The 27,620-nt window shown below is 41.3% G+C and overlaps 1 protein-coding gene across 1 annotated transcript in view; it reads left to right on the top strand.

Annotated features, from left to right (window-relative positions):
* TTC39C (tetratricopeptide repeat domain 39C) overlaps positions 1 to 26,047 on the top strand; it is a 103,033-nt gene extending 76,986 nt beyond the window's left edge. Inside the window, exons 7-14 of the mRNA XM_021686257.1 lie at positions 9,648 to 9,741; positions 12,485 to 12,592; positions 15,735 to 15,844; positions 16,903 to 17,026; positions 21,659 to 21,756; positions 22,835 to 22,939; positions 24,237 to 24,275; positions 25,062 to 26,047. Coding sequence (XP_021541932.1) covers positions 9,648 to 9,741; positions 12,485 to 12,592; positions 15,735 to 15,844; positions 16,903 to 17,026; positions 21,659 to 21,756; positions 22,835 to 22,939; positions 24,237 to 24,275; positions 25,062 to 25,151 — 768 coding nt within the window. The 3' untranslated portion in view covers positions 25,152 to 26,047. The remainder of the gene's footprint in view (positions 1 to 9,647; positions 9,742 to 12,484; positions 12,593 to 15,734; positions 15,845 to 16,902; positions 17,027 to 21,658; positions 21,757 to 22,834; positions 22,940 to 24,236; positions 24,276 to 25,061) is intronic.
* Positions 26,048 to 27,620: the final 1,573 nt, after the last annotated feature.

Raw genomic sequence — 27,620 nt, 5'->3', positions numbered from 1 at the left:
TGCCTTTTGAGTAGTGTGACTTTGTGTAGATTAAGGTATCTGTATTTCCATGGGTCTTTGTTTTTCTGAGTTAATTCTTTACATTACCTTCTGCACTTTTAATTTTAGTTCTTTGATAACATCTTTTTTTAAATTTTAAAAAATTTTCTTATTGTTATGTTAATCACCATATATTACATCATTCTTATTGAGACCGTCTTTTTTCCACCGGACATAAACACATTTCTTTTAAATTTACTGCTGTTTCTCATATAAATTCCTTGTCATTTCAAAAGGCAGCATGGCGTAGCTGAAAAAGCATCAGGCTCAGCTCAAAATGGGCTCTTCCACTTCCTGACTGGCCGAGCTTTCTGAGCCTGTGTCCTTGTGTGTAGAAAGAGGACAGTGCCTCCTATGCCAGCCTTAAATAATGTAATATGGATATGGCAGAGTGCTAAGCACACGGTGCTTGGTCAGGGCTTTTCCTCTTTAGACAGAATTGTGTCTAGGTTGTAAATCCAGTATATAGCACTTTCCATCACAGATTTTGTTGACATCTTGTGTGTAACTGTTGAGAGACCAAGGAAATGTTGTAAGTAGTGCATTATTCAGTTCTACCATTCATTAGAGCTGGATTTGGTTACGAAACTCCTTTTTCAGGGGAATTGCTGTCTGTGTGGAGGTGCTGAAAATAGATCTACCATATTCCATTTCTTGTGCATAATTGAAGATTTGTTGCCTGTGATGTAAAAGGTCGTCTGGGGGATGCCAAGAGGGCTAGGAAAAGCCCCTGCCCCAAAAGAAACTTATAATCTAACTATGAATAGCAATGCTGAATGCATGAAAGGTAATACCTCAAGGCAATAAAAGTGCCAGATGAACTGGTGGTCACTGTGGGTGGAGATGACCAGGGAAGGGGAGACAGAGGAGGTGGAACCTGAGGGAGGAGAGAGCCACTTCCTCACCTCCTTTGACTTTGTTCGGTTACCTTCTTGGGGAGACCTTCCGTGACTGTAGTATTGGACGTGTTGGCCTCGCTCCTGCCACTGGTCTCCCTGTCTCCTTCACCACCCCTCCTCATTTCTGCCCAGAAACTCCTATTCACTGGACACACAGAGTAAGGTGCTTTTCCTGTTGGCTCATTGTCTCTCTCTTCCCCCCATCAGAATGAGAATTCAGGCTCTGTGAGGCAGGGACTTTGTCTGGGTCACTGTGTATCTCAAATGCCTCGACCAGTGCCCAGCTCCCAGACAGCAGGGCTCAGAGTGAGTGTGTGTGTGTGTGTGTGTGTGCGTGTGCACGCAAGTGTGTAAACCTTGAGTGAATACTCTGGCCTCTTGCCCTTTGCCTCTTTTGGTTGTGCTTTGATGATAGTTCTATTTCTATAGCCCCTGGATTTTTGTCAGAATGAGAGCAGCCATATTTATGGCATTTTGAAAAGTTCCCCTCATTACGCATAATTCATAGATTCCATGTGTGTAGTGGTATTAAAAGCTCCATCAAGGACTGTGTAAACAGAACTCTGAAACCAAAACAGTAAGGAAAAGACTGATAGAATTGGTAGTACATGGATCAAAATCTGACATAAAAATGAACTTCTATATTAAAAAATATCATAAAGTTAAAAAAAAAATGAAGACTAAAGCTAGAATTAGCATCCTTAACATAGGAAGAACTCTTACAAACTTGGAACATAGCAAAAGGATAAGCCTACAAAAAGAAAAATAGCCAAAACACCTAAACAGACAAGCCATAAGATAAGATACACAAATGGTCAGTAACATATGACCCTCATGGTAGAGTCAGTGAGATGCAAATTAAAACAAGGGGAAAAAAATCATTGGCAAATACTGAAAGTATTCTCTGTTGGGAAAAGGTTTAGGGAAATAAGCCTCTTATAAACTGTTGGTACATATGTACATTGATAAAACCTTTGGGACAACTGGTCTAGTATCTATACAAATTAAACAATTTGTATAGGGAATAACTTAGATGTACCACAAACGCATGCACACACATTGGAAAACATACATACACACACGTGCACGCAGAAACTGAACCAGCCCTCATTCGTCACCTGTGAGGAAACTCTAGGAGTAGATTCTGAGTGGGAGGAAGGAGAAGGTGCTGTGATCTGCCTTGCTTAGGTCAGGTACTCATACCCTTGCTGAGGCCAGAAAGGTTTTCCAGAAAAGCAGGACCCTTCCCATTCTCATCACATAGGAGAATGGCTCCCCAAGGAAAGGATACATCTGACAGTTGATGTGTTAGTTTCCTCGGGCTGCCCTAACAAGGAACCACAGAGCGGGTACAGAAATTAGTTTTCTTATAGGCCTGAGGTTGGAAGTCCAAGATCAAGGTGTTGGCAGGTTGATTTTTTTTTTCCTGAGCCATCTCTCCTCAGCTTGTAGATAGCCACCTGCTCCCTCTGTCTTCATGTGGTCTTTCGTGTGTGTGTGTGTGTGTGTGTGTGTGTGTGTGTGTGTGTGTGTGTGTGTGCGCGCGCGCGCGCGCTTCCGCTCACCTTCTCCTCTAAGGCCGCCAGTTATATTGGATTAGGGCCTGCCTTAAAGACTTCATTTTAATGTGATTACCTCCTCAGAGACCTTATCTCCAAATACAGTCACATTCTGAGATACTAGGGATTCGGACCTCAAACTCTGAATTTGGGGCGGTGGGGGACACAATTCAGCCCATAACAGCTGTCACTGGCAACCTAGTGTCTCCTCACGGGCACTTGGGGTTTTCCTTTCTTTTCGCATTGACGCCCCCTGATACCCTGGTAGCCTCTGAATACAGGGCCCAGCAAGTTCCCCCAGCGGTCTCAAAACAGAAAGATTCATGTGCCAACTTAAAATAAGCTTGAATCACACAGTTTACTAAATCAGTGTAAAACACAGCAAGAAGCAAGGGGAAAAGGATAACGTAGGTTAATGCTCTTAGGGTAGTGTGCAGGGGCAGGTGGAAAGTCCGTGCTACCTGAGTCCTGGGGTCACAGTGGGTAATGTCTTGCTTCGCTCTGCGCATCACTGACCACAGCTAAAACAGTGGACCCTCAGGGGTTTTATTAGCGCTTCTTGAGTAGAGGACACATGGTGTGAGAATGAGTGTCACCAATGGATGGTCACATTAAGCCACCTACATATTAATGTTTCATGTATAGTTAGTGTTTTGAATATTTTGTGCTTTTTGTCTATTCAGTCTCCTGGTGTTTAGTACCCAGGTGCTTTGTGAATATTAGAGACCTCGTGGCCCTTTAGTGCTCTAACACATGCAGACAGGCTCTGTCTACTTGCAGAGTACGTATTGTATTCTTGACACATCTCAGGAATTCGGCCTGTGTCTAAAACTCTGCTTACTGGTTATTTAAAACCTCTTGAAAGAATGTGCCTCTATCTTACAAACTTCTGTATCTTACAGAGCTGGAAATTCTCCAGTGAGTATTAGAGTGTTCTGTGTGGGCATCACCCTCTCCTCGCAGCTGAGTCCGCGGGGACTGTCGTGTTCTTTGATTTGCTCCTGCAATAGTGATCTCCTCTCTGGTGTGGAACATAGCAGAATTGAGTGATACTAACATTGTTTGAATGCCGGGAGACTGGTTCTGAGCTGAGACCTTTTTGTTTGTGAGCTAGTGGTGTCATTTGGTGTTAAATGCGATTGGGAGGGGGCACCAAAGGAAACTGCTTGGGAAGTGGAATCTTGCCTCAGAGATTCAGGGAAGTCTGGAACTTGCTGTCCTTTTGGCACTAGAGTCTGGTCAGGCCCCCAAAGGAACTTGGCTTTGTTTCCATTTCCTTTTTTTTTTTTTTTTTGCAATTCTAGAAAGGGAATCTTTTGCTTGGTAGCTGAATTGAATGTATCCTCCCAGCTTGGTATTGCTAGTGGGAATCTTCCAGTAGAACAGAATATAACATTAGTAACTCCAAGCTCACTGTGCTGACTCTGAAAATTATTCAGACTTTTTGTGTCTTCATACTTTCTAAAGGGCTTGAAAAATACATTGTTGTAGAAATATTTTACATTTTTAAAATTGGAGAATGTGATTTGTGGTCGCTTACATGTTTCCTTTTTCTTTGTCCCTGTCTCTTAGGCAAGAATACACACTTAGGTATTTGTGGTAGAATCTTAAACAGCTCTTAATTATGTCTGCAGGAAAAAATCTAGAATTTCTTCCAGTGGTCTAAAAAAAATGTAGAAACTTAATTGCTATTTATTGCAAATCTTTCTAAATTCTGGAAAAAAATACTGTGATTTATTTCTCAGCACTAACAGGTGACCTACACCTATTTTTAAAGATAATATACCTTCCCTAAGAGCATTTTATGTGCATTAATTCATTTATTTTAATATCTCCTGAGATTTTTATTTATAATGAAACAATTTCTCAAGGTCCAAAACTGTGTTGGTTATGAAGTTGGCACTGAAATCTGGTACTATTAACTAAAGTTTAATACTCTTTGTTATGTTGTATGTCCATTAAAAGAAAAAATTTAAATTGTATTTTAAACATTTTAAAGATATATTTGTTTGAGAGAGAGCCTGGGGCTGGGGGGTGGGGAGGGACAAGCAGACTCTATGCTGAGTGTGGAGCCTGATGTGGGGCTCGATCTCATCTCCTTGAGATCATGACCTGAGCTGAAACTAAGAGTCGGCAGATGCTTAACCAACTGAGCCACCCAGGCACCCTGGTATTTTAAACATTTTAAATGAATTATTCGGTTGAAAGGTATGGCTCTATAGTAACTAGTTATTTACATAGTTCCAGAGCATAGAAAATATGAAAATATTTCCTACAAGTCTGCAAGTTCTGGCATTATCCTGATACCAAAACTCCTAGAGGAGAGCACTGAACAAAAAACTACAGGCTGACTTCATTCTGAAGTTAGAAACTCTAAATAAATATTAGCAAGTCAAATCCAACAGTGTATTTTTTAAATGCCACATTATGACCTTAGTAGGGCTTATTTCAAAAAAGCGAGCATGGTTCAGCCTCAGAAAATGTCTTTCTGTTGTAACCTGCATTAAGGAAGTAATTAATAAAACCACATAGTCCTATCACTAGATGGCTCAAATGGCATTTAATGAAATCCACTTTGAAAACTAAACAAACTATTAGCAAATTAGAAATAGAAAGGGAACTTCTTTGTTTGGTAATGATGGCATCTACTAAAAACACCCCACAAACTATATTTAATGGTGCAACATCAGAACATCCTCATTGAAGACGGGAATGAAGCAAGGATGCGAGTGGTGCTTGCTAATAGAATCTTAACTGGTGGTTCTCACCAATTAGAGAAGTCTCTTGTAGAGGAAGAGACAACACTATCATTATTTGCAAATGATTTGAATATCTCCCCAGAAACTCCTAGAGAAAAAGCTTAAAAAAAATCATGAGGGTTTGGGCGCCTGGGTGGCTCAGTTGGTTAAGCGACTGCCTTCGGCTCAGGTCATGATCCTGGAGTCCCGGGATCGAGTCCCGCATCGGGCTCCCTGCTCGGCAGGGAGTCTGCTTCTCCCTCTGACCCTCCTCCCTCTCATGCTCTCTGTCTCTCATTCTCTCTGTCTCAAATAAATAAATAAAATCTTTAAAAAAAAAAAAAATCATGAGGGTTCACGAGTATAATGTGACATATGCAAAATCAACTTGCAAAAATCCAGAGTTTTCCGATACACCAGCAACATTCGCTCAGAGAATAAAATGGAGGAACAAATCCCATGGACAGTTGCCACAGGTATAAAATGCCTAGGAATACAGCTATCAAGAAAGGTGTCCTGAAAAACTAGAAAAACACATTGTATCTCTGTGGCAACAAAACAGTAGCTATACATGGTGCTGATTTTAATTCGGCAACAGATACACTCCATTTAATTTGGCAAAGACTTGTGCTTTTGTTCTCCATTGCTTCCTCTGGAAGCAGATAATGCTTGCGGACGTTATTTCCTCATTTTACCAGTGAGGAAACTGAGACTTCAGGTAGTTTTTGTGATCTCGAGTGTCCGTGCATAATTCATGGGACACAAGCCTAGATGGTACTTGACCTCCAATTCTTGGCTTCATGGCTATTTCATTCTAGCCTGTTTTCTGTATTCTCTTCAGCCCAGCATATGTGTATTTCCTCAAAAAAATTACACTGTGAATAATGTATTAAATTGAAGATAATTCTTCTTTCTCTATTATGTTGTGGATATTATAATTTATAATCATAAAAACTCCTATTAGGTCATTTTTATTTTAAATTATTTTGGTGAAGGAGCACCTGGGTGACTTAGTGGTTAAGTGTCCAACTCTTGATTTTGGTTTAGGTCATGATCTCAGGGTCGTGAGATCCAGCCCTGCATTGGGCTCCATGCTCCTTGGGAAGTCTGCTGGAGATTCTCCCTCTCCCTCTACAAACCACCCCCCTGCCCCCCGCTCCTGCTTGCCCTCTGCGTGCATGCTTTCTCTCTCTTTCCTCTCTCTCTCTAAAAAAAAAAAGTAATAAAGTTAAAAAGTAAATTATTTGGGTGCCTGGGTGGCTCAGTCGTTAAGCGTCTGCCTTCGGCTCAGGTCATGGTCCCAGGGTCCTGGGATTGAGCCCCACATCGGGCTCCCTGCTCCACAGGAAGCCTGTTTCTCCCTCTCCCCTCCCACTGCTTGTGTCTCTCTCTGTCAAATAAATAAAATCTTTAAAAAAAATATAAACTATTTGGTGAAAAAGAAGGGGAAATCAGTTTTCACCAGTTTGATGGCTGTTCATTGTAATTCTTTAATGAGTAATCAAGCTAGAACTAGAATTAATTTTGTAGTTATGCTTATTACTCTTGGGATAATATCGTTAAGCTCTGTAATGGTCTCCATACCTTCTAGTTCCGTAACAGTGCTTATAACAAACATAAGGAACAGTCGTACTTTCTTCACAGTTCAATTCTGAAAGTAACACCCTGTGCTCATCTTCTAAGGCCATGGAACAAATTATCACAGACTTGGTGGCTTAAAACAGCAGACCTTATTCTCATACCACTCTGGAAGTCAAAAGTCCAGAATCCGTTTCACTGGCTGAAGTCAAGGTGATTGGGGGTGGCCCTCCCTCTAGAGGCTCGGAGGACAGTCCATTTCTTGCCTCTTGTGAGCTCTGGTGGCTCCCGGGCTTGTGGCTGTGTCCGCAGTCTGTGCCTCTGTGACCACGTTGCCTCCCCACTGCGTGCATCAGCTCTCTGCCTGCCTCTCATCAGGACACTTGTGATTGCATTTAGGGTCTACCCCGATAATCCAGGATAATCTCCCCATCTCAAAGCCCTTAATTTAATCATACCTGTCTATGCTCTGCTGGAAGGACACATACTCTGGAGGCAGTCAGAGCAGAGTGAATACTACCCCATTGCTAGCCTGTTGCCCTTGACCAAGCCACTTCACCTCTTTGAACTTTGGTTTCTCCATGTGAAAATGGAACTAATACATGCCAATCTCACATTTTGTTTTTTTTTGGAAAGGGCTAAGAGAAACAGTGTTGATTCAAATATTGCTTGGTTTGTTTTTGTTTCTAAACTTGCTTTTAAAGCCTTGTTGTGATTTGTCTTTGTAGCTCAAGCCAGTACCGTCCCAGGACTTAGTAGTTGCCCATTAATTAGCGTTCACAAGTAGTTTTTGGTCTTCTGAAGGGCAATGTGGCATTGCATTGTCATGCAGGGTACCTGCAATTGGACACAGCTTGGTGGCGATGGCTCATCCAGAAATATTCTGTGTGTGATAGTTGAGTGGCGGGAACTTAGCAAACTGAGGAGACGCGTGCAAAGCAGAATCCGTAGCATGGTGGTTTCGTGCAGATGTGCTAAACTGAGTGCACATAAGAAGCACTTACGTGATCCAGAAAGAGAAAAGTTAGACGTGGGCGTAATGCGTGTCCAGCTAGCTTACTCGGCAACACACCAGTGCACATGCACACACCCACTGCATACAAGATTGATTTTTAAATTCAAAAAACAAAATTTTTTTTACACCTCTTTGGGACCTTGGTGGCTTTGTGCTCATAGCCCAGTGTGAACGTCTGACGGGGTTGGGGCCTGTCTCACATTCCCAAGAGGGTCCCTCCAACTAGATGTTAACCTCCTTGAGACCAGGAATCACTGGTGTGGGGATGCGTGTCCTCTCTTAGCCTTTGTGGATGGGGACAAGGGATTGAACGCTACCGTCTGAACCATCCTGGCAGAATGAAACCTTACTTTGGGCATGAACAGTTATTGATCCAGCCAAGGCCTTGGTTAATGAGTCATTTGGCTTATGGTGTTCCTGAGTCACAGGATATCCTAAGGACCTCCCTGACTCATCTGTGTGGTCTGTGGTGTCCAAGAGGCCTCACGCAGTGACCATGCATCACTGAAGATGCCAAGGAGTGGGGTAACCTTTCTTCTACAATCCTTTCTGCCCCTGGCTGGCTGGCTGTGGGGAGGAGAGGCAGAAGGGGCACTGGAAAGGGGGTGGCCAAGGAGCAGCAGAAGGGGGCACTTAAGGAAGACCAGGGAGGGCTGAGTGTGGAGCCAGGGTATGGCCCGGGGCATGTATCACTGAGAGCAGGCTGTAACAAATTTTTAGGGCATTTAGAATTTACATTTATTAACACCTATCATTGCTGTATTTAGGATTGAATTTGATGCTTTTCAGGTACTCCTATCAGGTGTTCTGGCATGAGGTTGGCAGACTTTGAAAGGGGTCTTTAGTGGAAAGCAACACTAAATGTATTTACTCAGGAGTAAGAACAGTCATTGGAGAGTCCGTTGGGCTCTGGACAGTGCAGATGAACCCAAAAGTCAGAAGTGAGTGTTAGTGGAGGAGATGTGAGGACCAGCAGCAATCAGACAAAGCATTCTGGATACAGATTCGTACTAGGGGCTGTATGACAGGGTCCGTGGGTCACAGCGGGGAGAGTGTGCTGAGGGCAGGCCTAAAGGAGGCTTTGCACACTCACTCAGCACTGACGGGGCTCTTTCCGGCCTGGGGTGGGTCCAGACACACCCTGTCTCATTATACTTCACTTTATTGCACTTTGCAGATATTGGGTGGGGTTTTGTTTTGTTTTGGTTTTACAAATTGAAGGTTTGTGGCAACCTATTTTTCCAACAGCATTTGCTCACTTCATGTCTCTGTGTCACAGTTTGGTCATTCTCACAGTATTTGGAACTTTTTTGTTATTCTATTTGTGAATGGTGATCTGTGATTACAACTTGCTGAAAGCTCAGAGATGGTTAGCATTTTTTTAGCAATAAAGTATTTTTTTAATTAAGGTATGTACATTATTTTTTTAGACACAATGCTCTTGCACACTTAAGGGACTACAGGATAGTATAAACATAACTTTTGTATGCACTGGGAAACCAGAATATTTTTCTGACTCACTTTATTGCAATATCCACTTGTTGCGGTATGGAACCGAACCTATGGTTATCTCCAAGGTATGCCTGTTGTATACACAGGAGGGTGAATTTCCCGCCAGAGCAAAAGAAGTGCTCTGTGCCAAGGTTCGTCTCACAACTGAGGCAAATTGGAATGTTCCAGAAATTTTGAGGTCATTCTCCTCTATGCTGTTTTAATCTGTTTAAAATAACTGTTAAGGAAGAAGATGCTTTGGAATGAAGATAATTATAATATTAATGACAGATTTTAGCCAGTAACTCTGTTTTCATTTTCTCTTCAGTGTCAAATCAACAGTGCCTTGACTTCTTTCCATACCGCTTTGGAGCTTGCGATAGATCAGCGAGAAATCCAACATGTCTGTCTGTATGAAATTGGTAAATATGAAATGTCTGTCCAGCTTCTTGTCGTGAAATGGCATTAATGCATTCAGCTTATGTCCGGCTGGATGACCAGCTTCTTGTTGCAGGTCTTAATGCATTTTTGTGCACGTCTGCCTTTTTAATGCTATTCAGTTTGGATCTTTGTAAAATGCTTGCTACCTTTTGTGAGAATAAGACTTTGTTACCATAGCACAAGCCGTGATCTTATCTCAGTGACTGTCCTTACTGCTTTAGAATTTATTCTTTAAAAGGAATGGACTAAAACTTTGGTAACTACTTTATCTGACTGCACATTAGAATCTAAACCTATGTTTTCCCTCCCTTGCACCAGTGTCTACCTGGGAAGAAAAATATGGCCTGGGTGAGAGTTGGGCATGTGAACCCCAATCCCAGCCCTTCCCCCGACTAGCTCGGAGACCTGGGAAGAGCTGTGTAAGCCTCGTGGTTACCATGAGCGTTGAGGTGCTCGCCCTCAGTGGTCATGAGGTTTAAATGAAGTCGGAATGAGCATCAGGTGGTGGCTGGCACACAGAGGCCCTCCACATGTGTGAGCCCCTTCCTTCTGCTTTTCCCCTCCTGCAGACAAATTTATAAGCAGACATGGAAATATTTATTTGCTTGCAGCTTTCTCCTCCCTGTCCCAAATTGTTACTATGAGTATCTTTGCTGACTGCACTAAAATTCTGTCCTGTTACATTAGCAATTCCCTCAACCTTTTAATAGCAGTTGCATAAGGGGTTCATGTTGTTAGGGTTTCAGCCCAGTACGACAGGGTCACATCAGACAGGGTCACGTCATACGGTACCTAGAAAGGGAATGAAGGAGCCAGGGAGCAGAGAGGTGACGAGGCAGTGATGAAATGGACAGGAAAATCGGAACACCCAGGTCCTCTGCCGAGAGGGGCAGAAGAAATGGGGAGTGCTCAGGGGGCGTTTGCCATCTGTCAGGTTGGGACCCTATGATGCTTCTTGCCACTTGCTTATATGCTGTGGACATAATTGTCTTCTCGGATGATTTTAAATCTTCTTAAAGAAAAGTACAAACTAAAAGATTGGGAACTTCCCAGTAAAATAATGTTTTAAGCACCTCTTATGGTTTAGGGAAAAGAGCTGAAGTGTAATCCAGTGGAAAAAATATTTTTATATCATCCATCCCGCTGGAGCTCTGGGTAGTAGCCATAACGTAGGATGGAATGTATTCCGAAGAACTTGAGTTAACACCTAGATCTGGTGGCCTTTTTTTGTTCTTAAGATAACTGCTGCCTTTTTTTTCTTCCACTTTTATTGAGATATAATTGACATATAATGCGTTAGTTTAAGTTGTATGACATAATGATTTGATTAAGTTGTATGACATAATGATTGATTTGCAATGTATTGCAAAGTGATTATGATGGCCTTTCTTGGTGCACCGTTTCAAGGTCTGGCAGAATGGAGGGTTAGACCTGAAGGAGGCTTGGAGATCATCGAAGCCTAACCTCCAAGGCTTAGGAAGGTTAACCCAAGAAAAAGTAGCACAATCCTAACTCAGGCTTCTTATTCATATTCAGTGCCACCTTCTCCCCTACTTTGCATTTAACTCCCATCTTCTAGGATGGACATGATTAGCCCCAATTTTTACTGGAAACCATGTTGACTTCATATCCTATCCCATAGAATTTGACACTGGATTTTCTAGAAGTGTGGATCCCTCTCATCCTTGTACTTCAGAGGCAAATCCAAGATGACACAAGATACCAGAATTTATGATGGGGGGGATATTATGGACAGGAGAGAGCAATGGCCTTCACTCCTTGGCCCTTTCCTCTTCCTAGCTCTGTGGCCTTGGGCAAGTCACCTACCTCTGCGTGCCTTAGCATTTCTCCTTGGTAAAATGAGGATACCGTCTGCCACCTCAGGAAGCCCCTAGTAGAATTAGAGTTATACCAGGTGCCTGGCTCAGGGCTTGGCACCTGGAGGGGCTCAGGCAAGGGGAGGTACATTTCTGAAAGTGAAGATAGGATTCCTTGCATTTTCGAGGCTGCCAGAATGCCTGTCTCATGGTGTTTTGATCCAGGAAAGATAGGGTTCTTTCTCAGCTCTGCTGCTAACCTGCAGAGGGAAGGTGGGCAAGTACTTAATTTCTGACTGGCTTATCTCCACTTCTTACAAGGGTTTGAGAATTAATAGTAATCATTAAGGAGCCACGTGAGTGCTTGAAGACTTTTTGAGGTAGTCACTATATGCAGTCTAACGATATTGCTTCTTTTTCTGTGCCTAGGGCCGCTCTTGGAGAAGTACTGCTGGGCTTAGATTAATCTCACAACCCAAACTGGAGTGTAGGATATGAATTAGAGTGTTTTCATAGAAATCTTTATGTCCCTCTATATTGCTTTAAAATATATATATATTTATTTGGGGGGGAGGGGCAGAGGGAGAGGGAGAGTCTTAAGCACAGGCCAAGGTGGGGCTCCATCCCAAAACCCTGAGATCATGACCTGAGCTGAAACCAAGAGCCGGACACTCAGCCGACTGCGCCCCCAGGTGCCCCCCGCTATACTGCTCTACTGCTAAATGGGTTATGAAATCAGAAGTGCCTTGTCTCACCCCAAATATTTAAGTGACAAAAGATCATCTTTAGGTTTTCAGGTTGTATACATGCAACACTCAAAGATAATCAGCAGTGACCAGATTCCTGGCTTAAGATGGGGTATAAATCACTACTTCAGGGTCGCCTACTAAAAATATTTCTTTCATAGGTTGGTGCAGCATGATAGAGCTGAACTTCAAGGATGCATTTGATTCCTTTGAGAGGCTAAAAAACGAGTCCAGGTGGTCACAGTGCTATTACGCCTATCTAACTGCGGGTGAGTAGCCCACTTCTGTGAGTTCTGTCTCCCACACACATCGGCTGGCAGGAGGACATGGTGTTCTCCTTCCTCACTTTTTCCCCAGAATGTTAATGTTTCGTACTACCGAGTGCTACAGTGTTCACTGACTCAGCGGAACCCTACAGGCCTGCAGACCAGCTCCCTCCCTGGGCTGGTTTGGTCACGGCTCTGTCCTGAAAATGCGTATTGTGACGGTCTGTGCGTTCTGCCCTCAGCAGCCTCAGCCCACCCTTACTTTTATCCTTTGCTTTCTACAGCATGGTTTGTAGTCTTTAAGAATTTATAAACAATTTTGAAGGAATTTAACATCTTTTAAATTGTGCTAGTATTTCTGTTTGGATTGTTAGTGCCCTGGTTACAAAGTTGCATAGATTTTGAGTAGTCTGCTCCAAACCTGTTTTACCTATCAACCTTGTTTACAGTGTGATTTTGCAGAGCATGAGGTATTTGAGCACTGCCCATCATTTTTAGCAGGAACATCTGTCCTTGCTGAGCTGAATGAGCCGGCATTGCCTTTTTGGTCCTCCCATCAGGAGATAAAGATGTGCTGCCACCTGGTGGACACAAGGGTTGTCTGCCCTGCGGGACCTAAAGCACTGTTGCAGAGGTGGGAACCCGAGAAACCCAGCGGCTGTAGGTTTTTTGCCTCTGAGGCTGACCTCTCTTTATCCAGCCATATAACTTTACTTAAAGTTCAAGACTAATCCAAACATAATTTTAAATTTTAAGTATCTCCTTATTTCTCTGTTTGGATTTAATTAAATTAATGAATTTCAATTCCTTAATAGAATTAATGAATGGAATTAATGAAACATTTCCTGTCATTCTAGTCCCTTAACTGATCTATTTAAAATAAGAGAATTAACAGTGGCAAGAATGCATGCCCTGGATGTTCAAAAAGTGCAGTTCATTAGGACTGAGTATGAAACCGTTTACACCCACACTCTTCACAGCAGTCCCCGCAGGGCATCTGTTTTTATATGTCTCTGTCGCTGATGTTCGAATGGGATTATTTTCTGTATATGGGTTAGGATACTGTGTCTCACACCTTAAGAGTTGTTGCGTGGAGCTCACAGCCTCTCAGATGACAGTGGCAGCTATCTGCGGAGTGGCCTCCGTGTGCCCAGCACGCCGAGGAGTGGGTGAACTGAAAAGCGGAGGTCTTCACGACAACCCAGCCATCGACTGTTAACGTGTTACGGACTCACACAGTCGGTTGTGGGCAGCAGTTTCTTTTTTTAATCTCTGTGGAGCATAGAACACAAAGAAATAAATGTACAGTGTGGCTGTGTACGGGAGCATTTATCCTCCAAATACTGGAAATCCCAGGATTATCACAGGCTGTAGGAGCTGGTAAAGCACGACAGCCTTGTCTCTGCCTTCTCGAGGGCATCCTGTGTGGATGGTAAGGTGTGTCAGGAACTCCCGGGAAGGGCACGGATCACTTCTGTCCTGCAAGCTGCCATTGGAGTTGGCCCTGAAGGACAGATGCTTGTCGACAGGCAGACCTAGAGAGGAAGCGCACTCAGGGACCAGAATCACTGCCACCAGAGGCTTTGTTTCTGGTACTGTTCAGTTGTAGTAAAATATACGTAATGTAAAATCTACCATTGTACCCACCTTTAAGCATTCAGTTGGGTGGCATTACGTACAGGTACCTCGTTAGGCAGCCATGACCGCCATCCATCTCTTGTTTAAATTCTGTGACTCTGTAAGAATGTTATGAGTGATCTGAGGAGGATCTCAGGCTTAGCTACAACAGACATTACTCTTTTTCACTGGCTTACTCTGTGACCTTAGGCACGTCTTTAACTATCTTAGAACTTTACATCCTCTGATCTATAGCCTGATAGTGTTGGTCTACAAAACAGTCATTGCATTTCCTTCTGGCTTTGAAATGCTGTGAGAGATGAGGTCTTTTTGGATGGATTCAGACCCCTACCTCTGGACCAGGGCTGCTCCCCTAACTGGGAATGTGGTTGTGTTTCCCTTGAACATTCAGCCTAATCCCTCATGCTTCCAGTAGAAAATCTTCTGCCTCTCCCATCACCTTGACGCCTGCAGCCTTCTGTGAGTCTTGGTGCTTTTGCTGCTTTGGCCCTGTCAACAGCTGTCCATCCTCTCACATGGGATGGCCCCGTGCTCTGCTTGGCCAAGCCCCAAACTGTGAGTAGAGGACCAGCTAGTTTTAGGAGTGCTCAAATAAAGGAGAAGGAACTAGGTCCTCCCAGCTGGGGATTGAGAAACAACATGTGCCAAAGACCACATCTAAGAAAAAATTGATATAAATGGATTCAGTGCCATTGGAGTTGAGAAGAGAATGACAGAGAGTAGTTGGGAAAGTTTCACTTTCAGAGATGAAGTGAAGGATATATGATTAAGTCTTTGCCTGGGGATTGGGATGGGATGAAGATTGTGTACAGACTTTCAAAATCTTCTCCAGGGCTCAGCCTGACTCCTAGCTACTCAGTTTTCCTGATCACTCCAAAGAGAAATGATCCCTTCTCTTCCTGAGCTTTTCCCAAAGCACTTTGGTTTTCCAACCCTTGAGGCTCTTATCACCTTATACATTGTAGCTATGGGACTATGTGTATGTCTTATTTCTCCAGCTGAAATTTACACCTCTCTAGGGGTCAAGCATGTGTTTCTTCTTGACATTCTTGCTGGTGACTTGTAGGTGGTAGCTGGCCAGTGAACACATGTAAGACAAATTTCATGACTTTCTTTCCAGACACAGGGGTACCCTCCTTCCATCAGGAAGATTCATGATCTTCTTGGCTCCTCCCTTTTACTCCACTTGCTGAGCATGTGGGCTCCAGCTAGACGGCACACTGTGACAGTAGCTGGGAATTTTGTCACATCCGAGACTAGTGCCCAACAAGAGGACTAGGACCGTGGTTTTCCCTGTATGTCCCCACAAAGCTCTGGGAGCCCAGTTAGCTGGAAAATAGTTGAATCAGTGGCGTGACAGTCAACAGGGATGATATAGTGTAACAGTCTTTAAAATATGTGCTCCCATTTTTTCTTTGGTAACATTTTCCAAGTACCGTCAACCTGGGTATCTTTCGGTGGTATTTTCCCCCTGATACTTAAGGAGTGCAACAATGGTTTCTTACAGTTTGTCAGGGAGCCACTGGTGACGTGGACGGGGCACAGATAGTCTTCAAAGAGGTACAGAAACTCTTCAAAAGGAAAAACAATCAGATTGAACAGTTCTCAGTGAAAAAGGTATGTTGGAGCCCCTTGATCCTGTGTGGTGTTTATGATGGGCATTTGTAACCGACGCCACCTCAGACCAGTTTGAGGAAATCCTAATCAAAGCTGGTGACTGACTTGCCATGCAGAATGCGCTTTGCCTCGGGGGAGAAAATACACTCCCATGGTCCCACTTCTCCTTTGAGTGGGAAGTGCTTGTGTTGCTGCACATAATTAAAGCAGTGGTTATTTGTTTGGGTGGACACATTACAGACCATGCAGAGCTAATGAGCCTATCTAGAGAGGGACAGCATCTTCAAGTGACAGGAAGAGTAAACTAAGTAGGAGAGCATAAAGCTCTGCTAAATCACCTAAATCATTAGGTGATTTCAGAAGAATAGAAATGGGCAGAATCTAGGCAAGAGATCTAGATTGTTGCTTCTCAATCTAGTGACCACATCACATTTTGACCTAATAAACAAGAGGAGTATGCATCAGATTTACCAGTAGAAAGGGCCCAGGACTGTAGGGACAAAGTCCCTAATTTATTCTACACTTCTAAAAATAAAAGTTAGCTGAATTACTGTGGATTATATGACAACTTGTCATATCCTGAATTTTCCATGATCTTAGTTTGTTTTTAATGAATGAACATTTAAGGAGTTAGTTTGAATATAAACTAGATTGTAATGTGGAATGCCATTGAGACCACTAGGACTAAAGAGAAAATTAAAAAGTCAGTAAAACCATAACTAAAAGGCATCTAGTATTATATTTTCCATGTAAACCCATTCATTATTACTTAAATTCCTTTGATTTAAACTGGAGTTAATCTAGTTTGATCCCCACGGTCTCTGAATGCACCCTGGATCCTGATGGTAGATTGAGTTGAAGAATGAGTGAAAGGCACATCTACTGATACATTAAAAGTTAGAGAGCAAACATTTTTTTCGAGCGTTCTCATTTGTAGCTTTGCTGGAGGGGGTTGTTTGTGTCAAACACGAACCGTGCATTTTTGACTATCTCCAAAGAATATATTTTTATTTGAATTTGTTGGCACAAACTTAGCTGATCATTCTGACCACCTGCAGGCAGAGAGGTTTCGGAAACAAGCTCCAACCAGAGCACTGTGTGTGCTGGCCTCCATCGAAGTGTTGTACCTGTGGAAAGCCCTTCCCAACTGTTCCTTCCCCAACCTGCAGAGGATGAGTCAAGGTAAAAACAAAACCATACACCGGGTTTCTTCAGTTTCTCATTAATGTTATCTGATTCAGAGAATACAGATCTGTTGTCCTTGGAGAGATGGTGTAGTGATGAAGAACAGGCTGTTGTTCAGGTGATAGGCGCAGGCAGCCCGGGAACGTACGGACATGTTTGCACTGTTAGCTGCGTGTGCTGAGGCACGCGGACTCTAAGCGTCCTTGATTCTGTAGCCCTGGGGGTAGCTGAAAGCATACATTTTTTTCCCCAACAAAAGCCCTTTGTTTCATACAGGTTTGATTCACATGTATTAAGATGCACAGATATTAAGTGTGTGGTTCGTTGAGTTTTGGCAAATATATACATGCTGGCATCCACCAACACAGTGAAGATTCGGAACATTTCCACCACCCTTACAATTTCATTTCCCTTGTGCACCTTCTTGGTCAGCGCCCCCTCCCTCCTCCCCCCCGCCGAAGGCAACCACTGTTCTGATTTCTCTCTCCACAGATTAATTTTGCCTGTCCTTGAACTTCATGTAAGTTCAGATCGCGTGTACTTTTTATTGCTTGGCTTCCTTTGTCCGTAATAGGCTCTGTGGGAGTGATCTGTGCTGTAGCCTGGATCCATGGTCCGTGCCTTTTACTCGCTGAGTGGCACTCCGTCGTGTGGCTACATCTGTACCACAGTGTGTTTATTCTTTCTCCTTTTAGTGGACATTTGATTTGTTTCTGGTTTTTGAGCTATCCTGAGTAAAGCTGCTACACACCTAAGTATACTTGTGTTTTCTGCAGACATCCCATGCTCATTTCTCTGGAGTAAATACCTAGGAATGTAACTAGAAGCCTAGATTTTTTGACTCATGTATTAAGAAAAAAAGAAAGAAAAAACATAGGACTGGGGCGCTGGGTGGCTCAAGTTGGTTAAGCATCTGCCTTCAGCTCAGGTCATGATCTCTAGGTCCTGGGATTGAGCCTCACATCAGGTTCCCTGCTCACCGGGGAGTCTGTTTGTTCTTCTCCCTCTGCCCCTCGCCCCGCTCATGCTCGCTCGCTCTCAAAATCTTCTTAAAAAAAAAAAAAGAAAATCATAGGACCATAGGTTATGCTAATGGAGTCTTCATAAAGTCATTTTTATTAAAGCTGTAGGAAAAGTTCACAGGAAGAGTAAACTAAATCTTCAAGTGACAGGAAGAGTAAACTAAATCTTCAAGTGAAATAAAGCTTTATTGGTTATTAAAGAAATATTAGAGCATTTTTTTAAAGGCTTAGTGGCAGACATTTGATGCTGTCTAACCTGGCAAATTGTTTAGTTTGCTCTGCACTGCTTTCTACATACATAGGAAAGGCGGACAATATTGTCATAGCCATTTTATAAATGAGACTAAAGCTCAGAAGAGTTAGGTGACGTGCCCAGCTCCCATCGAAACAGGTGTTCCTGCTCCTGGTCTGAGGAGAGCACATCGAGTAGCAGAGCTTTATGCTCTCCTACAGCTTCATCTTCTAGGAGCATGACGAGATTTAGGTCATGTAGCTAGAAGTACGATTGCACCATGAGACTGTTACGTCAAAATAAAAACACATACATCCAGAAAGATGGTTTTATAGAAAAGAAATGTATTCTTACTCACATACATGCTGCCATTTTTCAGAAGAGGTTTAATATTGATATTTGGACTTACTCAAAACTAGTTTGTTAGTCATTGAAGGAAATTTGTCAGATTTCTGTACAATCATACTTTTTGATCAAATATAGAATTATCCATTGTATCACATACTTTTATGATCAGACTTCCTTGCAGGCACCTTTTGCTTATTTCAAAAAAAAAAAAAAGCCCCCCCCAAAAGTAAAAAACTTTTGTCAATGTTGATATTCTAGAGATCAAAGCAATACAAGTCCAAAAGTTGTGTGCAGAGGCCCTGTAATTAGAGTGTGTAACCCTCCTAAGGGGATTGCTTGAAAGAAAACAAAATTTTCTTGGATGCACAAGTTCTGCTATGTCCATTTCAAAAGGATATGCATAATTTTAAACCCATTCCTAGTTGTTGATGCAAGTCTAGAATATCTACCAATGTCTAATTCAAAGGAACAATACAGAATTTTAAGTATTCTTTGTAATGTGCAAATGCAAGATCCTGTAGAGATAATTCAGACACAAATGCAAATATAAAATAGGCTATAATCAGCAGGCACAAGAACGATTATCACTTAATGTGACTAAACATTCTCAGAACCACTTTCCAGGTATCAAAATAAATAGCAAAGATGTGGTCATGGGGAAAGGGAGGCTCTTGAGTAAACATGGTATAATTCTTTAATATCTTCGTTAAATATTAGTGCAGTTTTGAGATCGATTAATTAGTTTCTGTCATTCCCCAGTGTTAAGCAGTAATGATCCCAGTCTGCTCTGTTGTATAGAGTACAGAGAAGATCTTTATAGAGAAATAGTGTAGTTCCAGAAAAAATTGGTAGTGGGTGATTAATTAAATGCCCACCCAGCTTTGTGCATTCACCTGCTCCGAGTCCTCATTTGCAGCTCCCTTCATCAACACGTGTGGTTGGATTTTTACATCCTTGTGGTTTCACTCATAGCCCTTCCCCCCACCCACCCTCCCCTATGCACTGCATTCTTCCTCTGCGTTGTAAGGATGTTTCTGTATATCCTCAGCACAGCACCCAGAGTGATCCTATTAAAGTCACATGTCATTTTGCGACTCAGAACCCTCTGTGGTTTCATCTTATTTAAAGTAAATGTCCAAGTCTATTCAGTGGCCTGCAGTGTTCTGTGATCTGTCCACCAGCTGCCCCCCTTTCCCCATCCCATTGCCTCTCACTGCCCTCCCCCCTTGCTCACCAGGCTCTAGCCACACTCCTTACTGTTCTTGAACACACCAGGCACATGCTGACCACGGTGCCTTTGCACTTTCTCTTCTTTCCACCTGCAAATGTTCTTCTCAATATGCACATGGCTCCTTGACTCATTTCCTTAAGGTCTTTACTCAATATCACCTTTACATTGAGGCTTAAATTGTACCTTTCTGACATACATGCATACCTCCATCCCCCTTCCTGACTTTATTTTTTTACCTTAGCACTAACACTTTTTTAACATACGTATTTTACCAATTTTTCTTCTGTATCATCTAGCTTTTCCACAAAATGTTGGTTTTTTAAGGGCAGAAATTTTTTTTATTTTGTCACTGCTGTATTCCCAGCACCTAGAACTGTCTAGCACATAGTAGATTTTCAGTAAATATTGAATGAATGAGCACATGAACTGTGTTCCCCTTTCCTTGACACTCTTGCCTTAAAATCTTTTTTTAAAGATTTATTTATTTTAGAGGGGGTTGGGGCAGAGGGAGAAGAGAATCTTAAGTGGATTCTGTGCTGAGTGCAGAGCCTGACACGGGGCTCCATCCCACGAGCCTGAGATCATGACCTGAGCTGAAACCAAGAGTCGGATGCTTAACCATCTGCACCATCCAGGTGCCCCCTGAGGTCTTTTTATAAGGAGGTATTCCCAGCCTAGCTTTTTGAGACAACTCCTGCTTCTGTAAGTTCAGACTCTGTTGTTCACAGTTACCTCGTTGCTACAGTGCCAAACTCTTTCAATTACTTGTTCTGGAACTTTGAACATTTTATGTGTATATAAATATATATGCATATATACACACACATACAAGTGATTGTGCATATATATATATATATGTATGTGTCTATAAGATCTTACCAAATCTCAGTATCTTTGTTGGTCCACAGAAACAATTACTTCCCTTCCTCTCCTATTAGCTCCACTGTGTTTCCAATCTCCACCTTTCTCATGTCCTTGGAAAACTTCGGTAACATCCTCCTATATGTGTGCGCATCCTGCACAGGAGATGGCGAGCTTCTTGAAGTGGGGGGATTACATCTGATCCCCCCTCAGTGACCAGTGCAGTGCATCAGTAAACATTTGGAGGTGCCCACTCTATGGCTTATGACATTAATGTGGCGTTTTTAAAAGAATTTTTTAGAGTAGTTTTAGGTTCAGAGCAAAACTGAGCAGAAAATACAGAGTTTCCACCTGCCATGCCCCTCACCACCCCATCCATACAGCCTCCCCGTCAGCATCCCCCACCCGATCGATACATCGGTTACAGCCAGTGAGCAACACTGACACATCATTAGGTTTAGTTTTCTCTTAGGGGTCACTCTTTTTTTTGTACATTCTGTGTGATTTGACACATGTGTAACGACATGTATCCACTCTTACAGGTAGTATCATACCGAGTAGTTTCACCTAAAAATCTTCTGTCCTCCATCTGTTCCTCACCCCTCCAGACATCTGACGACCACTGATCTTTTGTATTGCCGCCATAGTTTTGCCTTTTCCAGAATGTCATATAGTTGGAACCAGACAGTATGCAGCCTTTTTAGATTGGTTTCTTGTTCTTAGTAACAATAAGATGCAATCTCGAGTCTTTTAGTTGCTATGACGTTTGATATCTTTGCCTTTCTTTGAATAAGGATATTCACTACCGGTTGAGGAAAAGGAACCTTCTGAGTATCGGGGGGGCGGTCACTAAATAATGAAATACTTAACTCTTGATGATATTTAAGAAATTAAGGGAATGTATGTTCTTCCTGCTGTTTTCACTTCTCTTTAAGCTTGCCACGCAGTGGATGATTCATCTGTCGTTGGATTAAAGTATTTGCTTCTTGGTGCCATACACAAATGTCTAGGAAACTCAGAAGATGCTGTTCAGGTAAACTGTTTAATGCTGCTGTTGTGGCTAAGGAAAACAAACTGAAAACCTGTATGTGTGCTTAGAAATAAGAACAATGAGAAATGCATTCAACAAAACTGAACCTCCCACGACAGTGTGAGTTTTATCCACCATACTGATTCGGGTCATCTCAGAAGCCAGAAGCTGATGATGGTTAATACTAGTTTTTAATGTAACTTCAGATTCTTAGAATATTTCTTTACATACTGGCTTCTTTTCTGGCACTAGCCACTTATCAAAGATGACAGTCTCAGAGAAGGAAATGAGGATGCAGATAGTTTTAAAGGAAAAGAATGAAGCTTCATAGTTAGAGAAATACAAAAATGATCAGGTGTGTGTTCACCTTTCTTGTCTCTGCAGTGGCAGATTACTGATGCAGCACTGGAGGTGAGGTCGAGAAAGGTGTTAGCTTAGGCTCTTCAGGGTACATCTTATATGGAAAAGAACCTTTCATTATTTTCAATATAGTTGGATTTTTCTGAGGTTTTTGTGTGGTTGGATGTTTTGAAGTATACCTTAGTGTTATTTGATTACTCTTTGAAAGAGTTTATGTACAGTAGTAGAGGCCTTTGACTTTTAAATCCTAGGGTGTTGATGCACTTGTATTACAAATTTCAAATTTCACAGTGTGGGGTCATAATAGTTATTATACAGCTCTAAATAGCCTGTTTTAGATCATACGCTTAGATATCAGTAAGACGCATGTCAAGTGATGGCTTGTGGGCTTTCTGTTTTAAATACTAAAATGATATGTTCAGACTTAGAGATGCAGATAAAAATGTTTTTGGCAATACAATCAGTAGAGGCTAGTGTATCAACTGGAAAAATAAGTAGCACAAATTGGGCTGACTGATGGTAGCATAGCCTGGAGGCAAGCACGTAGGGAACTTCTAAGATAGGGATGAGGAGGGACAGGAAGAAATAAAGATTCAAAGAAAAAAAAGAGAAAATCTGATCTAGAATACAGAAATAAGTCCCCCCTTTCTGCCCCCTGAAGATGTTATGAACCTTACGTAGGGAAATGAGTTAATTCTGATAACATTTGTATTACTTTTAGTTCTTCCAGCGAGCTGTTAAAGATGAGTTGTGTCGTCAGAATAACTTATATATTCAGCCATATGCCTGCTATGAACTTGGCTGCCTTCTATTAGACAAACCAGAGGTAAGATCTTATATAGTTCCTTAAATGATGTTCCTCAGCAAAAAAAAAAAAAAAAAAGCAAGTGAGCAGGCACAAAGCATCGTCCTTCACTTCAAGTCAATTGATTGAACATAGTGGGGGTTTTTTGTTTGTTTTGTTTTCCTTGATTTCATGTAGGATGAGTCCAGGAAGCTACTAATCCTATCTTACTGTGTTGAAGGAAGTAACTTCTTCTCTGGAATTAGAAGTATAAATGTAACTTTTTGGACCAAAAGTCATTTGAGGGGGAAATCACTGCCTTTTTTAGGATGGTATGACATGGTGTAGTATGGCTTATTCAGAAGAACATGGAATTGCATTATGGTTCCAGTTCTCTGTTTAACTCAGTATAGGATACTGGTTAACCGCATACCTTCCTCCTAATAATATAAAACAGGATAAAAAAAAAATACCTGCTGTGCCAAGTTAGTAGAGATTATGGTGAGAATAAATGAGGATGATGTGATGATTACTTCAAAAATTTTAGAATATCATATAAATTTAAGTTGATGGTTACTATTGTGTATTTAAGTACACTGGGACAGTGTTGTTTTAAAAAAACCGATTTGCTTGATACTTTCAGAAGCTCAATTATAAAATATTAGCTTTATAAAATTCTAATTTTTTAGTAAGTTCACTTCCACTTTCAAATATGTGGACTTTCTAGAAGTTGAGCTAAATCAACAGAAATAGGATTCTAGCCTAACCCTTAAACAGGTAGCCTATCTCACCAAAGATAGGCTTTTAATTGGTAAGTCTTTTCATTTGAAATTCTAATTTTACCAAAATAGAAAAGGCAGGTTTTGTGAATTTTGGTAGAAAATCCTAACACCGTATTCTTTAAGAACATTTTTACGCTTAATGAAGCCTTAAAATATATACTTAATATATAACAAGGCTGGTCTGTTTCTTGAAAGATGAAGTTGATGCCCTCAACCAGTAATGCCTTCAAAAGGAGATCTAACTTACTGACGTCAAGTAAACCTCTGAATTGTCATCAATTTTAGGTTGTTCAGTAAGATATTAAGCTATCGTAACTCTTCTAAGTTGTTCTCTCTTACAGAATTGTGAGGATTATGCACAATTATTTAGCAGTGCCTTGATGCGAACTTGTAAGCATCATTAAAGAAAAATGGAGTCATTAAACTTGAATGAGCAGCTGACTCACCTCTTTGTCTACTGAGAATTGTTTTCATTTACCTATCCTCTTATAATAAGCATTTTCTGCTTGAGTATGTATGAATGTAGGTATTAAAAGATGTTTTTCTTACATTCATAGACTGTAGCACGAGGCAGAACTCTACTTCTTCAAGCAAAGGTAAAAATACTGTATCTACCACCTCTTTCCGGGGTGCTTCTTACCCTCTGTTGTGTCCTCTTGAGTCTGAATTCAAGAAGTTTTGTGAGATGATTGTTCTGATGGATATTTCTGGAAAGGAAAAGTAATAACTAATTGATTCAGTGATCACTTGATTTTTTTTCTTTTAAGATTTATTTATTCTGGAGAGAGAGAGAGAGCGCACCAGAGAGAGCGGGAGGGAGGGGCAGAGGGAGAAAAGGGAGAGAGAATTTTGAGCAGACTCCCTGCTGAGTGTGGAGCTCGACACAGGGCTTGATCTCACAACCCTGAGATCATGACCTGAGCCAAAACCAAGAGTCGGACGCCCAGCCAACTGAGCCACCCAGGTGCCCCATGATCGCTTGATCTTTAAGTGAAATTTACCAATATCCTAAGAAACTCATGAAATTGCCTATCCCACTTTATAAATACACTTCTTGTTTGGGAAGATAATCCTCGATTTCATAACTACAATCTTGAGTGAAGAATTTCTAACAGCAACTTAGATTGAGCACAATTTAAGACTACCGTTTCAGGAATAACATGAAAATTTTCCAAAGATGGCAATAATGACATTCCCCTGAACGTTTAACATGAACCCAAAGTTTGAGGTTTAAGGGAATAAGAAAATCGAGTGGATGGGAAGCCGTTGGTAGGAGTGTTAGGGATTTTATTTTGGGAAGCACAAAGCCATGTGGTTTATCCTGCAGTATTTCAGAAAGCTTAGCTAAGAGAGTCCATAACCCTCTTTCTTTGGTCTTGCAGGAGGATTTCTCTGGCTACGACTTTGAAAACAGATTGCATGTCCGCATCCATGCTGCTCTGGCCTCTCTGAGGGAACTGGTTCCTCAGTGATGACACGGGGTTTCTGCTCTGTCCCTCCCCACCAGGTTCTGCACTTTAAAAATAAAAGCAGAGGACACAGCTCTTCCGAAGATCGGCTTTTCTTCTGAAAACCACCTGTGCCGGGGACACATTTTCCCACTTAGGCTGACATATTCAAGATCTCCTCTTTTAAACATATAGCTAAGAAGTAATGATGATGATCCTAGTAATTATAACTAGCCACCTGGGGAGAGGGCTAAGTGACCTTGTTCAAACATTTTAGTTTTGTGATTTATTATTTTTAAAATAAAATCAAACTAAATATTCAACCTGTGATCTTCTAGGAACGCTTACCTTAAGCACACATCTGACTGGGTAACGCTAGGAAGTACCTGTAAAATTATCAACAGTATTATGACATAGCGTTTATATTGTGTTTTGAAAAAAAAGTGCTTTCTAGTGTTTTCCTTTATCCTCTAACTTGTGAATAGCATAGCACAGCACAGATACTCTTATCCCCATTGTCTAGACAATGAAACTCAGGCACAAAAAGGCTAATTGACTTGTCCCAATTGATTATTCCTGTTAGCAGTGGAGCAATGACTAGAACACAGATCTCCTGATCCCAGATAGAATATTCTTGTTAAAAAAATGTTAACCCAGAATTTTGTTTTCCTTATTAAAACACAAATGCTCTTCAGCTGAAGTGTCATCAAAAAATGCTTATCTTCAGATTATCTACAAAATGTTTTAAATAAGTAATGAACACTTTACTTCCTTTGAAAGCCAACAAAGCGGGAGCAAATCGATAGTTTTACAACCAAAAATAGAACTATTTTGCTAGTTTATTAGAAAGCCTAATCTATAGGCTAGATAAATAATACCTACATTTTAGGAGTTTCCTTTTCTTTGTGATAAATTGTCTAATTACCAGCTTTTGGAAGTCTTAACAAATTACTTGAAAAGGTTATTCTTGAATGAACATAGGGTTTTTTTGCCTCAGAATATTTGCTGGTGAAGGCTTTGCTGGGCTATCTGTTGCCAGGGTTTAATCATTTTCTCCTTAGCTCAGGTTATTCTATAAAAGGAGTTCAAAGTTAATTTTTATTAATTCTTCATTGCTAATTTTTATTGTCATTTAATTTACCTCTTTGTCCAGTACTGCACACTTGTGGTTTGGAAGAGTCTAAATACCTCAGCCACTTAAGAATTTCTGCCATAATTGTGTGACTAACTTGGCTCAGGCTTAAGGTTAGACTTTTTAAAATTTATATTGAGTTAAAGAGTATCATCTTGGGGTGTCATGTACATATCCTTTTAGCTGAAGCATGATCTCATGTGATGTTAATACTTTAATATTTCTTTTCAAAATAAAACAGAGGAGCAGCTAGAATGTTGACAGCTTTAATCTACTTAATCTGGTTTTGAGGGAATGATCATTTCTTTGAAAGAAATAATTATTCCTCACTGACTTTGACTAAACTATATTCATGATTCCTCATTTCCCAAGTGTTTATTCACATTGACTTTCTTTCTGGTGTGCATCCTGCATAGGATTTTTGACACTAGCCAGAGAGAAAAGATTGCTATCTTACATTCAGTGAATGAGTAGATCCAGAAGCCAAGTAGATGCTTTCTGAAGAGAAAAAATGGTGTTTAAAAATATTGGATACCTGATTTCATCAAGGCTTGAGGGAAGAACATTATGAATCTGTAAAATATGGCTCTTGCCATTTTGTCCTCTTTGGCTATAACATACATGAGCCAAACTTCCCAGTTACGATTGCGGCACCTTCTGAATCGCGGAGTTCTTGCTTTAGTTCATATGTACTTGAATTTTCAGTTCAAATATTGTTTGAACTATAATTCAGTATTCAAAGATTACATAAAGCCCTGTATTTTAAAATGAAAAGTTGTTCCTATACTAATTGATATAACAATTTATTTGCATCTCTCCAGAGAGATTTCAGGGTTTCAAAGAAGTTTGTGTCCAGTTCGCTTATCTGCATAGACAACTATACCATACCACTTTAATAGAGAGTAGGTTTGATTATAAACTGTCTCCTACATTTGGTGCAGGATAGCCCCTGGTTCGTCCTGTGGTTTATGTGTGTTAACAGGGTGGTAGAGTATGGAGATGGGGTAGATGATGATTCTAAAGTCTCTAAAATAACAAAACCACAGTACAGGTATATGGTACCATTAGATTGACTGAAATCTGAGTACATTTTTGAGTTGAGTAATTCATGACATTTCTCTGGCCTGCGTGCCATGACTTATCCAACCTGTGAACTGTGATCTGCCTGGAAACTTAGCTTGGTGTAAATTGCTCTTTACCCCTCGCGGATGAAGAAAATAATCATACAACCAGAACAAGTTGCATCTATGTGTGCTTTGTTGGCATCACGTACTCCTTCCCCATTCCTATTTTGGAGGCTCTCAAATGGATCTTCTACTTTATGAGTGTCAAATGTATTTTTGTATTAGATTTTGCCTTGA

The sequence above is a fragment of the Neomonachus schauinslandi genome, chromosome 14, assembly GCF_002201575.2.
Source record: "Neomonachus schauinslandi chromosome 14, ASM220157v2, whole genome shotgun sequence".
Classification (NCBI taxonomy): Eukaryota; Metazoa; Chordata; class Mammalia; order Carnivora; family Phocidae; genus Neomonachus; species Neomonachus schauinslandi.
This window is presented reverse-complemented; position numbering and strand designations above follow the sequence as displayed.